Source organism: Amblyraja radiata, chromosome 19 (genome assembly GCF_010909765.2).
Source record: "Amblyraja radiata isolate CabotCenter1 chromosome 19, sAmbRad1.1.pri, whole genome shotgun sequence".
Classification (NCBI taxonomy): domain Eukaryota; kingdom Metazoa; phylum Chordata; class Chondrichthyes; order Rajiformes; family Rajidae; genus Amblyraja; species Amblyraja radiata.
The window spans coordinates 11,377,088-11,392,528 of record NC_045974.1 but is presented as its reverse complement, the minus strand read 5'-3'; the positions used below and the strand labels follow the sequence as shown (position 1 = coordinate 11,392,528).

The following is a 15,441-nucleotide window of genomic DNA, read 5'->3' as shown; positions in this document are numbered from 1 at the left end:
GTTCAACCCCTTACTTCCTTAGGTCAATGACCTAGGTTGTACCTTCGGAGCTGTTTATGACTGATGCAATCGTGTATAATTTTAACTATTACGAACAAGACCAATATAAAATAGAATTGTACTTTCTGTCTCTCTGTTAGGTATTTTCTTTTGTCTTGTTGACTTAAGGGTTAGGTTGTTGTCCTGACACCATGACACAAGATTCTTGATCTCTTTCCTACACTGTGTCTCATCATTGTTGTTGATCCTGCCAACAATAGTGCTATTATCGGCGAACTTAATTATCAAGTTGCCGTTATACTTACCCACATAGCCATGGCTGTACAGGAGCAGGGTAAGTGATTGACCACAAAACTCTGAGAACACAAGGGTTGAGCGTCTAAGAATGAGCTTATTCAGTATTATAGGGTGGAAGGCTGAGCTACAGTCAATTAATAGCAGCCCAACATAGGTGCTCCATTCTGACATTACCATACCATCTTGAAATTAGAAGAATTCTACCTCGTCCTTTATCCCTTTAAAACCTGGATATATTAAACCCACATCTGGTTAATATCGGCTGAAGAAAAGAACATCTGTGAATCTATAAAATGACAATTCAGCCTACCTAAATGCAGATTCCCAAAAGCAGTTCACTGCACAAACACCAGTGGGCAGCATCCAATATGGATTCCAGAAAGACACAGACACATCCTTACACCTAATTGAATAAAAACAAAGTAGTCTATATGTATATATAATAACTACCTTTTCTCTATTAAAGTACAATAAAATAACCAACTATTAAGAAAACATAACAAATGCTGTTCAATTCAATCTACTTATGTATTGCCAATAAAAAAAACTAATAAGAAAAAGTTAATGAGACAATACATACCTGAAATTGATGTTTAAAAATAACAAAGAAACTTAAATATGTTAAATGCAATTAAATTATGACATGTAGGTAAAAATTAAGTATAACAATGCCATAACATGGCTCTTTACATTCAGTTTAAAGGTAAATATTGCACACTGCCACAAAACAGTTTAAAAAAATTACGGGGAATTCAATTTAATGTAATTTTAGTAACATTGGTGTCAGTCTGCAATGTATCCATTTTATTACCAGTTCCAAATTTAAATTATCTACATTATCCCAGATACTGCTTAGAACAGAATCTGGTTGATATATTAACAACGCTTTAAAGTGTCTTAAATCAGGTGATACAAAACTACAATGTATTGGAAAGTTAAAAAATTCATCAAAATTATACTTTCTGGTAAGTACTCGGTTATTGGATTTAACGTTTAATATAAACTCTAAGACATGAGAAGTGAATTGGATGTTAATGAACCAGCTCAGACAAGGATAAAGGCTCTTGGAAGGTCAACTAGAATGTGAATTATGGCAAATTACAACAGGAGGGCTCGCAAGGCAAATGGAAGGGAAAAGGAAGTGTGAGTTGCGGGGACTCCACTATTAAAAAAAAGGTGAAATCTTTTGTTTTCAAACCACCTTGAGAAAATATAGATAGAGTGGACATGGAAAAAATGTTTCCAGTAATGGGGGATTCTAGAAGCAGAGAGCACAGCCTCAGAATAAAAATAAGTATCTTCAGAATGGAGATGAGGAGGAATTTCTTTATCCTGAGGGTGGTGAATCTATGAAATTTGTTGCCACAGACGGCAGTGGAGGCCAAGACATTGGGTATTTTTAAAGCAAAGATCGATAGGCTCTTAATTAAATAGTGTCAACGGTTATGAGGAAAAGGTAGGAGATTGGGGTTGAGAGGGAAAAATAGATCAGCCATAATCGAATGACAGAGTAAACTCGAAGGGCTGAATGGTCTAATTCTGCTCCTATGTTTTATGGTTATGGTCTAATATTGAAGATGAGGACAGAGAGGATATAATTATATTCGTTGTTAGGAATAACCAAATGGGTAAAAGCAGGCAAGGGGTCTCATCTGGAGAAGACCAGGAGTTAAAAATTAATTTAAAAGAACAGATTTCAAAGGTTATAATCCCTGGATCACCATTAGAATTATACATAATTTCACAAGGGGATAAGCGATAATGGTATGAATAAATCTAATGAATATGCTCCTTTGTCTTTGGACAGACTTGATTTTAGAATGGCATTGCTTTTGATATCAAATTAGAACAGGAAGCATTGAACAGCAATACTTAATAACCCATTACCTATTTCAGAAAGCACAGTTGATAATGAACCGTATAATGTGGTTTCATTGATACCACCGTGTGAATTGTTTCATCGATAGGACCAAAAAAAGACAAATTTCCAGGCAATGCAGTTCTTTTGACCTAATCCTAAATAACTCAGTGAATGGAAATCCCAGTGGATAGTAGGATCCTGGTCTTATAGACCATGAATCGCTGTTTTTAGATGGGTGCAGTCCAATGATCATTGAATACAGACTGTTTTATCAACCTGACCAGGGAGTTCAAACTTCTTAAGGGGCTGTCCCACTTGGGTGACCTAATCCGCGAGTTAAGAAGAGTGTCTTCGACCTTCAAGCTCGAGGGCACTCACCTGGAAAACCTTGAGCTGGATCGACCGTCCGTTTTGAAACCGCGGACTGGGTCGACCGATTGCACACACACACACACACACCGCAAAGGCAGGGGCCAGGGAAAGCGGGGGAGCGCTGTCTGAAATCCACACCCACGATGAAGAGGAAGATAAGCAGCTGCCACAGTATATAGTAAGTCTTTTAGAGAGTGCGGAGGGGGAGGGAAGAAGGGGAGAGAAGGGGAGAGATGGGGAGAGAAGGGGAGAGAGGTGGGGGAGAAGGAGTGGAGACACTTTTAAGAAGTATAATAAAGTTTAGCGGGCATTTTACCTACTAGTCGGTTTTCCTGGGTCCTGGAAACTCCAATGAGCCAATCAAAATGCCCGGTCAGCGAAGGAGATGCCTACGGCTGCCCTCGACTGCCTGTAACGAAATAGCGATCCCACTCCACTGCACTACGAGTCAAAAAGAACCATGCCGACCAAATTTTTCAACATGCTGAAACATTTTCCGCGACCTAGCTGAGGCCACGAGTATTCAGGAACTTCCCTTGAGCATGACGGAGAGTTCCAGCGACCTCATGACAATGCTGCGAGTTTGAAAGTCGAAGACACGCTTCTAAACTCGCAGATTAGGTCGCCCAAGTGGGACAGCCCCTTTAAGCTTCATAAGTGAAGTGCACATGAGAAGATTGCCCAATGAAAAATTCTACCATCCTGTCTTTTGGTTTAGACGTCCTCATGTACATGAGACAAAATCTAAACACACTATTTTTAATTAATAAATACCAATGAATTCAAAAATCCTGAAAGACTCAATAAATAAAAAACTAACAGAAGAAATCACCAGATGAATAAGAACTATTTTTTCATACATTAAGATTGCCAGGTATCTTATAAGCCTAATAGGCAATCATTAGTTAACTTTCTCATAAACAAAAATACAAATAGTTCTGCTGTAACTCAATAGTTACGTTCCTAAGAAACATTGCGTTACAGAAAATTATGTTATAAAAATGATGGGGAAAGGGGGGTTAGGTGCTAGAGAGTTTCAGACTTCGAAAAACAGCTATTTTTATTAAAAGTTTTTTTTTTAATAACAGCAAGATTATTTTTGTTACTGCTGGCTAAAAAATGTAAAGGCTGTAGAGCACTGTTCATTGTTTTGCACAAATGTCAATAGAAGCGATTGTTTGTCAATGTGAATGGCCACCTGCCCTTAAGGTACAGTTGTGTTCTTCAGAGACAAAGATGACTTAATACTATGGGGAGGTCACAGGGAAACATGTTTTTTACAAGACAGCTTTTATCTGCTTACCAATTTCCAAAGTAACTGTTGAATGGTTCCCTGGTACCCGGTCAAAATCATGTTCTAACCAGCAAGGCCCTTGTAATAAAAAGAATTCATCGAATGCGCTATACTCAACTTGTGCTGTGTATACATGCGATGTGTTTTACACAGCAAAAGCATTACCAGTGGCAGGCAATGAAGAACAAGTACCATGGGTGACCTATCTCTTTATCCAATGCACAATAAAATGATTGTCAATCTCCATCAGGTAAGATCAAACCTAGAGTGGCCACAATGTATATAGCTCTGATACGCATGAAAGGAACCCTCAAATAATGAGATTTCAATGAAATTTAATCATTAATGTAAAAACAGTGAGGATCTGAAGGAATACACAGGTACAGCATAAAATATAGTCCACTGCTTAATTAATCAATTGTACATCTATCTATATAATTAAAAGTCTCATCTTGACCACTTCCTTTCTGCACTGTATATTGATTTTAGAAAAATCGCTACCCTGTATTGCTGTGATTTTTGGCCATCTTACTCACCGTCCTCCTCCGCTGAGCCAGTCCCGAGGATTTTTCCCATCGATGAAAAGTAAAAAAGTTATGTGTGTTTAAAAAACCTTGAGATCAGCTGATTGGTCCTCTCGCCTGTCATTCACCGTTATGATGGTAACGCCCCTTCCGAGGGGGGCAGGACTATAAAACCCCGGATGCCTGGACGTTAGTCAGCCACTTTGCAAGATCGCAAGGGAGAGGCCACGACTGTCATTCTAAGCTGTGAATCAACTGAACTGTGAGTCTGCAATGTACTTGCAATAAATTATTTGTTAGCCCTTCATGACAATGCCATGGGTTGTTTGGCCTGCTGCCCTGCCTGTGCAATGCTTAATTGGAAATTAAATAAAATTAACTGCCAATGCCATGAGTTGTTTGGCCTGCTGCCCTGCATGTGCTTGAAACTGCAATGCTTTATTAGGTCCGACTGTGTTTGGAAGGAACAAATGCTTTATTAGGTCCGACTGTGTTTGGAAGGAATAAATGCTTTATTAGGTCCGATGGTGTTTAGTGCAAAAGTCCCGCTGATTTCGTGACTTCCGCTTAGTGGACAGGTCGCGCTGATTGCGTAATTTCTGATGAGTGCAGAAGTCACGTGGTTTGCTTAATTTCCGGTAATTGCAGAGGTCATGCTGAATGCGGAAGTGCCGCTGACTGCGGAAGCCCCACAGTGGAGAGGCCGCGCTCAGCCGTGTGAGTAGATTCGCGAAAGTTTGCTGTCATATATATGGTGTGTGAGTCAGTGTGTGTGAGTGTGTGTGTATGTGAGTGTGTGTGTCTGTGTAAGTGTGTGTGTGTGTGTGTGTATATGTGTGTATGTGTGTGTGTGAGTGTATGTGTGTGCGTATGTGTGTGTGTGTGAGTGTGAGTGTGTGAGTATGTGTGAGTGTGAGTGTGAGTGAGTGTATGTGAGTGTATGTGTGTGTGTGTGTGAGGTGGAGGGTGTGTGTATATGTGTGCGAATGTGTGTGTATGTGTGTATATTGGAATTGGTGGAGTGGTGGAATATTGCGTTGGGGGATCAGCCCTCCCTTGTGAAGCTGGGACGCAACGGGTCGCACTTAGTATAGTATTTTATATAGGGAATCCATCCTTAAACTGGTTTCATCCGCAGCAGAGAAAAACGCACACACACATACACTCACACATACACTCACATGGAAAACTAATTTTCATTGACCTATCAGGGATACTTGACAATAAACTCACTTGAACTTGAACTAATTCCCTGCAGTACCACCAATTCCACCTCAGCTCTGCTCATCAATACCATAGCAACACCTGGACATAATTTCTTCCCAATTTTAAATCTGATTGCTAAGATATAATGCTTCAATCTTGAATTGCTTTATGTAATTGTCCATGCTATTATTCCATCGTTTTACACTTTATCTATAATATTAAAAATAAATTAAAAGAAGAAATATGCTAAGAATGATATCCCGATTGTCCAATCCACCAAGTTGGGCTCTTTCACTTTTTTAAAATCTGAACTTTCTCTGTCACTTTCTCTGTCAGAACTGTGTTCTGCGCTCTGTTTTTTCCTCTTTTGCACTACCTGTCATACGTTTATGGTATGCTTTGATAGCACAGCAAGCAAAACAAAGTTTCCCACCTTTTGTTGGCACACATGGCAATAATAAACCTATATTAGTAAAAAACAAAATGTTTCACTTGTTGTAAGTCAAACAGCTAGATTCAAATAAAGATTATGCAGCATTTTATCAAAAACAGCATTACTATTTTGCCTAAGGGTACACATTTCCTGTTCTGTTTTACTTGCAATTATCACTTAAGTAGACAACGTATACAAAGAGCTCTTATAACATTAAAATAATAATTACTAATTTGATTAAGAATCACCAACAAATCTCCAAATTGCTCAACGAGAAAAATATTTGAATTAGGTGACCATTAACTTAATTGTTCTCAAAACCATTACTAGAGTTAAATTGGATATAATACATAAACTGATACAGATATTACAATCTCTGCAACCATTCAGCAGTTTTGGCAGGCCAAAAATATGCATTCTGTTCTTGCTCTGCCCGGGAAGAAGGGTGAGAGTAGAAGTACGGGAAATAATTGAAGACGGAGGACAGAGTTCCTATGGTCCTGACCTTTCACCTCATTGGCCTCTGCCTACCATTGTTCTTCTTTTGTAATTCTGCTTACTCCAACAAGATTCCACCATCAAATACATATATACCTCCCCTCGCAACATTTAGAACCACTTACTCTGCAATTCCCGGGTCTGCTCTAATGTCCCACCTACCACTCCTCATCATATGGGCCTTTTCTGAGCAACTAGAGATGTTAGGCAGAGGATCCCCGTGTTAGAACCATCAGGTCATGGAAATTTGCCCTTATAGACTGACAAACAGGAGCTTGCGGCCTCTGCTGGAGACTGACTTCGGGAGCTCCAACTGCGGAGGCCTGCAGACTTAACATCGTGGAGCTGGCGATCCCTGTCGGGGATCGACCTTGGAGCTCCAACTGCGGGAGCCTATGGACTTTAACATCATGGAGCTCATGGTCCCTGGTTAGAGACCGACTTTGGGAGCAGGAGCTTCGACCGCCCCGACGCGGGAGCTTCGACCGCCCCGACGCGGGAGCTTCGATCGCCCCGACGCGGGGGCTTCAATCACCAGCTGCGGGTGCTTCAATTGCCCCGACTGCGGATAGTTCAATTGCCCCAACCAAGTGAGAATAAAGAGGAAGAAGATTCAACTTTATTGCCTTCCATCACAGTGAGGAATGTGGGAAATCCGCTATGGTGGATGTTTATGTTAACTTTTATGTAGTTGTGTGTCTTGTTGCTTTTTTTTAGTATAGCTGTATGGTAATTCGAGTTTCACTGTACCTTAATTGGTGTGCAGTTTTGGTCCCCTAATTTGAGGAAGGACATTCTTGCTATTGAGGGAGTGCAGCGTAGGTTTACAAGTTTAATTCCCGGGATGGCGGGACTGTCATATGCTGAGAGAATGGAGCAGCTGAGCTTGTACACTCTGGAGTTCAGAAGGATGAGAGGGTATCTCATTGAAACATATAAGATTGTTAAGGGTTTGGACACGCTAGAGGCAGGAAACATGTTCCCGATGTTGGGGGAGTCCAGAACCAGGGGCCACAGTTTAAGAACAAGGAGTAAGCCATTTAGAACGGAGACGAGGAAACACTTTTTCTCACAGAGAGTTGTGAGTCTGTGGAATTCTCTGCCTCAAAGAGCAGTGGTGGCAGGCTCTCTGGATGCTTTCAAGAGAGAGCTAGATAGGGCTCTTAAAAATAGCAGAGTCAGGGGATATGTGAAGAAGGCAGGAACGGGGTACTGATTGGGGATGATCAGCCACGATCATATTGAATGGCGGTGCTGGCTCGAAGGGCCGAATGGCCTACTCCTGCACCTATTGTCTATTGTCTACGTGACAATATACAGATCTTTGAATTCAACAATATCCTTTGCCTGCTCACTGAACCGATCTTATTCCTCTGTCAGTCTGAAAAAGGATCCCGACCAGAAACATCAACTGTCCATTCCTTCCACAGATGATGATTCCACAGTTCCTCCAACACTTCATATTTCAATCCCTTTGCAGTGTCCTTATGGTTTTTACATAACTTCCTAGCATTTCTGTGCATTCCGCAATGTCAGCAACAATATACCTGCTGATAGTTTTGTTTATAATTGTGTTTTGCACTAATATATGACTTTTTTTGCACAATAATTTTTCTTTTTACAGTCTTGTGTAGTTCATGTATAATTTGTATTTGTGATTCTGAGTCCATATATTTGTTATGCTGCTGCAGGCAAGATTTACAATTACCTGTACCTCACGATACTTGTGCTTATGCAAATAAACTCAACTTGACTCCACTTCTGTGTCTTAATCAAAGCCACTTGTATAAATCAATTGTCTGGCTCGAAAACTCTACTTCCCTTCCACGGATTCTGCATTTCCTGATTATTTGTAGCATTTTCTAAATGAGTGAAAAGTCTAAGGATGTGCAAAAACAAGAAGCTGGTGGAACTGCTGCCTCAAAGAGCCAGAGACCCAGCTTTAATCCAGACCTCGGGTGCTGTCCATATAGAGTTTGCATGTTCCCCCTGTGATGACGTGGGTTTCCTCCAGGCGCTCCAATTTCTTCTCTATCCCCAAAATGTGCAGGTTAGCAGGTTAATTGCTTGCAGCAGCATGTGCAAGATGGATGAGAAAATGGGATACCATAGAACTAGTGTGAACAGGTGATGGATGGTCGGTGTGGACCTTTTTCCATGCTGTATCTCTAAACTAAGCAATTGTAGTGGCATTAGGGACATTAGGTATTTTTGGATACATGAGTCAAGTGGATGCTTAAAATCAGACCACAGAAACAGGCGCTTTGGTCCAACTCATCCATGCCGACCAAAATGCACCATCTAAGCTTGTCCCATTTGCCTGCATTTGGCCCACATAACACTCTAAAGCATTGAATCATGCCATGCAATGTAGTGTAACCCGGAATGTTCACAAGGACACGTTTGTCTGCAAGTGATCAATACAGTAATAGATTGAGGAGATTCAGTTTGGCGACAAATACTCTTTTAAACTTCTACATGTAGAGAGTATGTTGACTGCTTGTATAATGGTATGGTTCGGCAACTCGAACGTCCAGGAACAAGGCAGATGGATAGTGGCTAGTCACCACAGATATTGACCTCCCCACAATCGAAGGGATCTTATTGGAAGCAATGTCTCAAAAACGCAGCCAGTATCATCAAGGACCCAGACCACTTTGGCCACAATCATCTTTCATTCCTACCATTTGGAAGAAGGCATAAGAGTCTGAAAGCTGTCAACTCCAGGTTCAATAACAGGTTCTTCCCAACTGCCATCAGGCTCTTGAACACTACAAAACACTCTTTTCAACTTATAACTTTTTTACTTGTGTTTGACTTGATTGTACACATGTGTATTGTTATCACGCATGCAAAAACTTTTCACTGTACCTCGTACATATGACAATAATAAATCTAAACTATGAACTGTCTTGGTTGCACGAGAGACTTCAATGTTTTTGCACTAATGTTGCACTAATGGTTTTTAATTTATTGATTTCTTAAAAATTATGCTTCCTGTGAGTACCGTGTTTACAAGCCTGTTATTCTGCTGCAAGTAAGAATTTCATTGTTCAGTACATGTAACATGGAGCCATAGTCACACAGCATGGAAACAGGCTCTTCGGCCCAACATGTCCATGCTAACCAAGATGCTTCATCTACACTAGTCTCAACTGCCTGTGTTTGTCCCATATCATCCTAAACCCGTTCCTATCCATGTCCCTGTCCAAAACTATTTTAAATGCTGTCATAGCACCTGCCTCAACTACCTCCTCTGTTAGCTCATTCCATATACCCACCACCATCTCTGTAAAATAATGCCCCTCAGGTTCCTGTTAAATCTTTCCTCTCTCACTTTAAACCCACGGTCTCTGGTTCGTAATTCCCTCATAATAATCATAATCATACTTTATTAGCCAATTATGATTTGCAACATACGAGGAATTTGATTTTTGCAATATACGAGGAATTTGATTTGCCATAGTCATATCAATAAAAAGCAACAAGACACACAAAATACATTTTAACATACACATCCACCACAGTGACTCCTCCATATTCCTCACTGTGATGGAAGGAGAAAAGAAAAGTTCAATATCTTCCCTTCTTAGTTCTCCCGCGGTCAGGGGCCTTGAACCTTATGTTGATGGGACGATCTTGGCTCCCGTAGCCGGAAGTCGGGTCCTCCGCATCAGGGCGATCAAGCTCCCGCAACGGGAGGATCTTAGCTCCCCGAGCCGGGCGATCGGACCCCGAGTCGGGGCTTGTCGAACCTCCAGTGACTTTGGAGCTTCCCGACATCAGTCTCTACCCAAGACTGCGAGCTCCTCAATGTTGGAATCCGCAGGCTGCGTTGGAGCATCGATCCCAGGCAAGGGATCGCAGGCTCCGATGGTAAGTCCACGGCCCCACGGTGGGGCTCAAAGTCAGCCTCGAGCAAGGCCGCCAGCTCCATGATGTTAGGCCGCAGAGTGACCGGAGATACGATCCGGAAAACATCTCTGGCAAGGTACGAGATTGAAAAAAGTTTCCCCCGTTCCCCTCCCCCACATAAAACAAACCAGAGAACGTTAACACAAATTTTTCAAAACACCCTAAAAATAACAAAAAAGAAAAGACCGTTGGCGAGGTTGCCATCGCTGACAGCACCACCTGCCACTCCGAGTAAAAGGCAAATTAAACACTCTTGGCACTCTCTTGACATTGTCAAACCAGTGTAGGAAGGAACTGCAGATGCTGGTTTCAACCGAAGATAGACACAACATTCTGGAGTAACTCAGCAGGACAGGCAGCATCTCTGAAGACAAGGAATAGGTGCCTTTTCCGGGTCTCGACCCTTCTTTAGACTGAAAATAGGTCTCGACCCGAAACTTTACCTATTCCTTTTCTCCAGAGATGCTGCCTGTCCCGCTGAGTTACTCCAGAACGTTGTGTCGAGAGACAAGACTTTGCCTTCCATCACAGTGAGGAGGAGATTCACTGTGATGGATGTTTGTGTAAATTGTGTTGGTGTGTGTCTTGGTTCTTTTCTTGTATGACTGCAGATACCAAATTTCGTTTGAACCTCATGTGAGGTTCAAATGACAAATAAATGGTATTGTATTGTATATTGTGTCTATCTATTGCCAAGCCATTGACAGCGGGACCCTTGACAGCAGCGGGGCTGTTTGGCCTTCCAGCCGTCAGGAGGCGCTGCCGCCGCGGCCCGCACCTCCCCCACCATTTTAAACAGTCGGTTTTACCTGCTCGACGAGTACGCCTCGCGATCCCGGTCTCTCCCGCGCGGAGCCGATGCTCCCCGAGCCTCTTCTGCTACTTCTTCCTCCTCCGCGCCGGCGATTTGGTTGAAGACGTAGAGGAGGAGCAGGAGGACGAAGGCCGAGCAGAGCAGGGCGGCGCGGAGGTGGCGCCGCATCCCGCCCGACCGCCTTCCCGCCACTGCCCGCCGGCCGTTCACCGGGAGCTCGAGCCGGCTCCCCTCACCTCGGTGCTCGGTTCAAATCAGTTCACCTCCCCCTTCAACCGTTGCAAAACATGCCTCTGGCTCCTTCCATTTTATATATACATATATTTAAAAATCTCCCTGGCAGAGACACATTTATTTTTTTTAAAAGGGAAAGGTTCAATGGCAGCCCCGCCCACATTGTTTCCCCCACCGTCCGTCGACCACGGTGACGCGGGTGGGCGGCTCCTCCGCGAGCGCGGGCCGGTTGCGCCGGCAACGGCCTGTCTCGTGCACGCGCACGCGCACGCGGGCTTCCCAGCCCCGCCAACGGCCGGCAGAGTGTCGTTGACTCAGGATCCGTCTCCGCAGGCGCTGCCCGACCTGCTGAGTAGTCGTGTAGTGTAGAGATACAGCGCGGAAACATGCCCTGCGGCCCACCGACCAGCGATTCCCTGTGCACTTATGCCCCTGTCCCACTTAGGAAACCTCTGGAGACTTTGCGCCCCACCCAAGGTTTCCGTGCGGTTCCCGGAGGTTGCAGGTGGTGGAAGCAGGTAGGGAGACTTACAAAAACCTCCGGGTACCGCACGGAAACCTTGGCGTGGGGCGCAAAGTCTCCAGAGGTTTCCGTTCAGGTTTCCTAAGTGGGACAGGGGCATTACACTATCCTACACGCACTAGGGCCAATCTCCGCTTACGCCAAGTCAATTAACCTACGGACCTGTACGTCTTTGGAGTGTGGGAGGAAACCAAAGATCTCGGAGAAAACTCACGTGGAGAACGTACCAGCTCCATACAGACAGCACCCTTAGTCGGGATCTAACCCGGGTCTCCGGTGCTGTAAGGCAGCATTTCCGCCACCGTGCCACCCACCATGGTGGTGAGTTTTGTTGAAGGAGTGGATCTGGTGTAGAATGAAGTAAAGTTTGGGGTCCATTGCAGAGATCTGGTGAAGGGCGGAAGAAGGATCACAAACTGAAAGGTCACCTTTCTTTCTCCAGAGATGCTACCTGACCCGCTGAGTTACTCCAGCATTTTGTGTCTATCTTTGATGAAGTGAAGTTGGGGTCCATTGCAGATTTGGTGAAGTAAAGTTAGGGTCCATTGCAAGTATGTTGAGTAGTGGCAATTTTCTATTTAATGTGCAAAAACAGAAGTCTCGACCCGAAACGTCCTCTATTCTTTCGCTCCAAAGATGCTGCCTTACCTGCTGATTTCTCAAGCTTTTTTGTCTACCTTCACATTGTTGTAATGCCATTTTGGGCATTAGTACACCTTGAAAGGTTTTAGGGTATAAGAAACTTGCGAGAAGGTGGTACTCTTAGACATAGCAATAATGGCTAATGTACCATTTGCTTTCCTAATCGCCTGTGACACAATGTGTTTAACTTTAATCGAGACACAAGAGACTCAATATTCCAACATCAACAAAGTGCTGGAGGAACTCAGCAGATCAGGCAACATCTGTGATGTGCAATGGACCGACATTTTGGGTTGAGAACCTTCAGGCTGATCAGGGCAGTGGAAGGGCCCTGACCTGGAACACTGTCCATTTTTCTCTGCAGATTTTCCCTGACCTGCTGAGTTTCTCCCAGCATTTTGTTTATGTTCTTAGCTTTAAGTGACTTGTGTATAAGAATGACTTTTATGTTTCCCAATCTCTCGCCAATTAAGAGAAAACACTGCATTTCACTTTTGTGGCCTTGCATTTTTCCATATGGTACTCTATCTGTCACTTTATTCCCAATCAATTAGCTTAGCTTGTTAAGGACATGGAGCCTTCATCACTATCGTAAAACTTTGTTTGCCCAGTATACACTGGAGTTTTTTGGTGCCAGACAGCAGATTTCCCACACTATTAAAAAATATCTCAACTCCCAACGTAATTTCAATTCACCTCTTGTTTAATAGACAATAAGTGCAGGAGCAGGCCATTCAGCCCTTCGAGCCAGCACCGCCATTCAATGTGATTATGGCTGATCATCCACAATCAGTACCCTGGTCCTGCTTTCTCATATCCCCTGACTCCTCTATCTTTAAGAGCTCTATCTAACTCCCTCTTGAAAGCATCCAGAGAACCGGCCTCCACCGCCTTCTGAAGCAGAGAATTCCACAGAATTCGCCTACTTTTCTACTTTTAATCCCTTCATCTAGAATTTTAAAATTATACTAAATCTTCCACCAAACTTGCTGGTTTTAATGAGAATGTGAAAAATAGAACCCGAGGCATTTCAATGGAACATGTAAATGGGCCCAGGTGTTTGAAGGGAGCACAGAAAACAATTGACTTTCAGGGGAGAGGTGAAACCAATCTGTTTCTTGTCTTCAGTAGACTAGGAACTCATTAGTAACAACCTGCCAACCAGATGTACAACTTCATTGATATGCTGAAAGTTAGTCTATTGATTATGTTGTTAAGAATACAGGCAAAACGATTGAGGTATTTACTGTAAGAAAATATTAGCTGCATAATTTAATTGTGTGATCATGTCACAAACAGATTTTTTGAGGAGGTAATAAAGAACATAAATGAAGGCAAAGCAGTAAATTTTGCCTACATGAACTTCAGTAAGGCTTTTGACAAGGCCTATTTCTGTGCTATGTGATTCTATGATTATACAGTGTGCAAGAACAACTTAACTTAAGAGAATGTTGAGACAACATTATTTAAATGAAAAGCTTTATCTGATAGGTTTTGTTTTTAGCATATCTCTAAAAGCAGCAATATGTCCCTGGTATGGGGATGAGGAGAGGCCACAATAAGCTAAACATACAATGCTAGTTATATTCAGATAAGGAAGTGAGGGAACCTGTTCCAATAGCTTCAGACAGATAAGAGAGGCAAGTCACTTAAAGCAAGCCACTGGAGTGATCTTCGCAGGAAAAAATAGTTTCAACACGAACTCACGAGTAAGGCCAGAGATGAAGAGGGTACACAATCCCTTGTTTAATCAAGGAGAGGTCACCTTTGGTATGTTTATTATTGATCAGTTAGGGATCAGACAGCCAAAATAGTAATGAACCAACGGAATACTGACAGACCTTTCAAAATAGTTTATATAGGTTAGTGTGTGAAGGTTGAGGGCTTAGCAGATAATCAAGGGCTCATCGATCGGTAAATCATCAATGCCAGCCGTGGTTTTATAGCTTAATCATCTCAAAACAATGAAGTCCAAGACAAAGACCGTTGCTGCTTGTATCTAACATTGAGGCAGCTTGTTCTCACTGCTTTACTGACCAATCCAACCCTAGCAAATCAATGCATTTTACATATTGTATGCTATACTGGTTTGTATTATTATAACGTGATAAATAAGGAAATTGTTATTTCTCAATTAACCAATAAATTGATTTACTACACACGGTGCCACCTTGCCGACCATTTGTATCAAACTTTAAGATAAGGATCTTTGGGGTATTTTAGAGCTCTGAATTTTTTGGAGGGAGTGGTTGTGAAGATAGGGGTATATTATGTTTGGAGCTACTGTTAAGCTCATCTGTATTTTTCTTTTATGGAAGGGTAAGCAGCTCAGTTTCCTGTCTTGGCTCAATTCACCTTGGTTTGTTTGTCTGCACATAACATTGCTCTCTTGTGGACTTCCCTAGTAACCACACATTGTGTAGCCCATCTCTACACTTTTTCCCTGTACTACTGCTATTTTTATTTTTAGTCTAAAAGTAATTTTATTTTCTACACTTTTAGATATTTAAATGATACTAGTACTAAGGATGAGGAATATTCAGGGTGTTTGGCTGCCAATTCTCTGCTCCCATTCCTCTTTACTCCCATTTCCCTCACAACCCCATTTTCCTGTCTTCTCCTCATAAACTTTGCCACCCTTACTAAACAAGAACCAGCGATTCCGGCCGAGCTTACCCCCACTCCGTCAAAATTGTTCATAGGACCTACGGCCTGGGTCCCTTCCCGAGAGCCGGCCCCACGCAACATGAGCCGCCTTTCCGAGATGCCCAGTGTGCCGTTCCGTGACGCTGAGAGGTGCGTATTGTATAGGCTGCTCCTGCACACTC

At 42.7% G+C, this 15,441-nt stretch overlaps 1 protein-coding gene across 2 annotated transcripts in view; it reads right to left on the bottom strand.

Annotated features, from left to right (window-relative positions):
- The window catches only part of gxylt1 (glucoside xylosyltransferase 1), a 34,019-nt gene extending 22,386 nt beyond the window's left edge, over positions 1-11,633 (bottom strand). Inside the window, exons 1-2 of one of the 2 annotated variants that reach the window (XM_033037670.1) lie at positions 11,210-11,633; positions 608-700 (exon numbers count right to left, since the gene is read on the bottom strand). In XM_033037670.1, the coding sequence (XP_032893561.1) occupies positions 608-700; positions 11,210-11,382 (266 nt within the window). In that variant the 5' untranslated portion in view covers positions 11,383-11,633. The remainder of the gene's footprint in view (positions 1-607; positions 701-11,209) is intronic. The other variant, XM_033037671.1, reaches the window with a different exon arrangement.
- Positions 11,634-15,441: the final 3,808 nt, after the last annotated feature.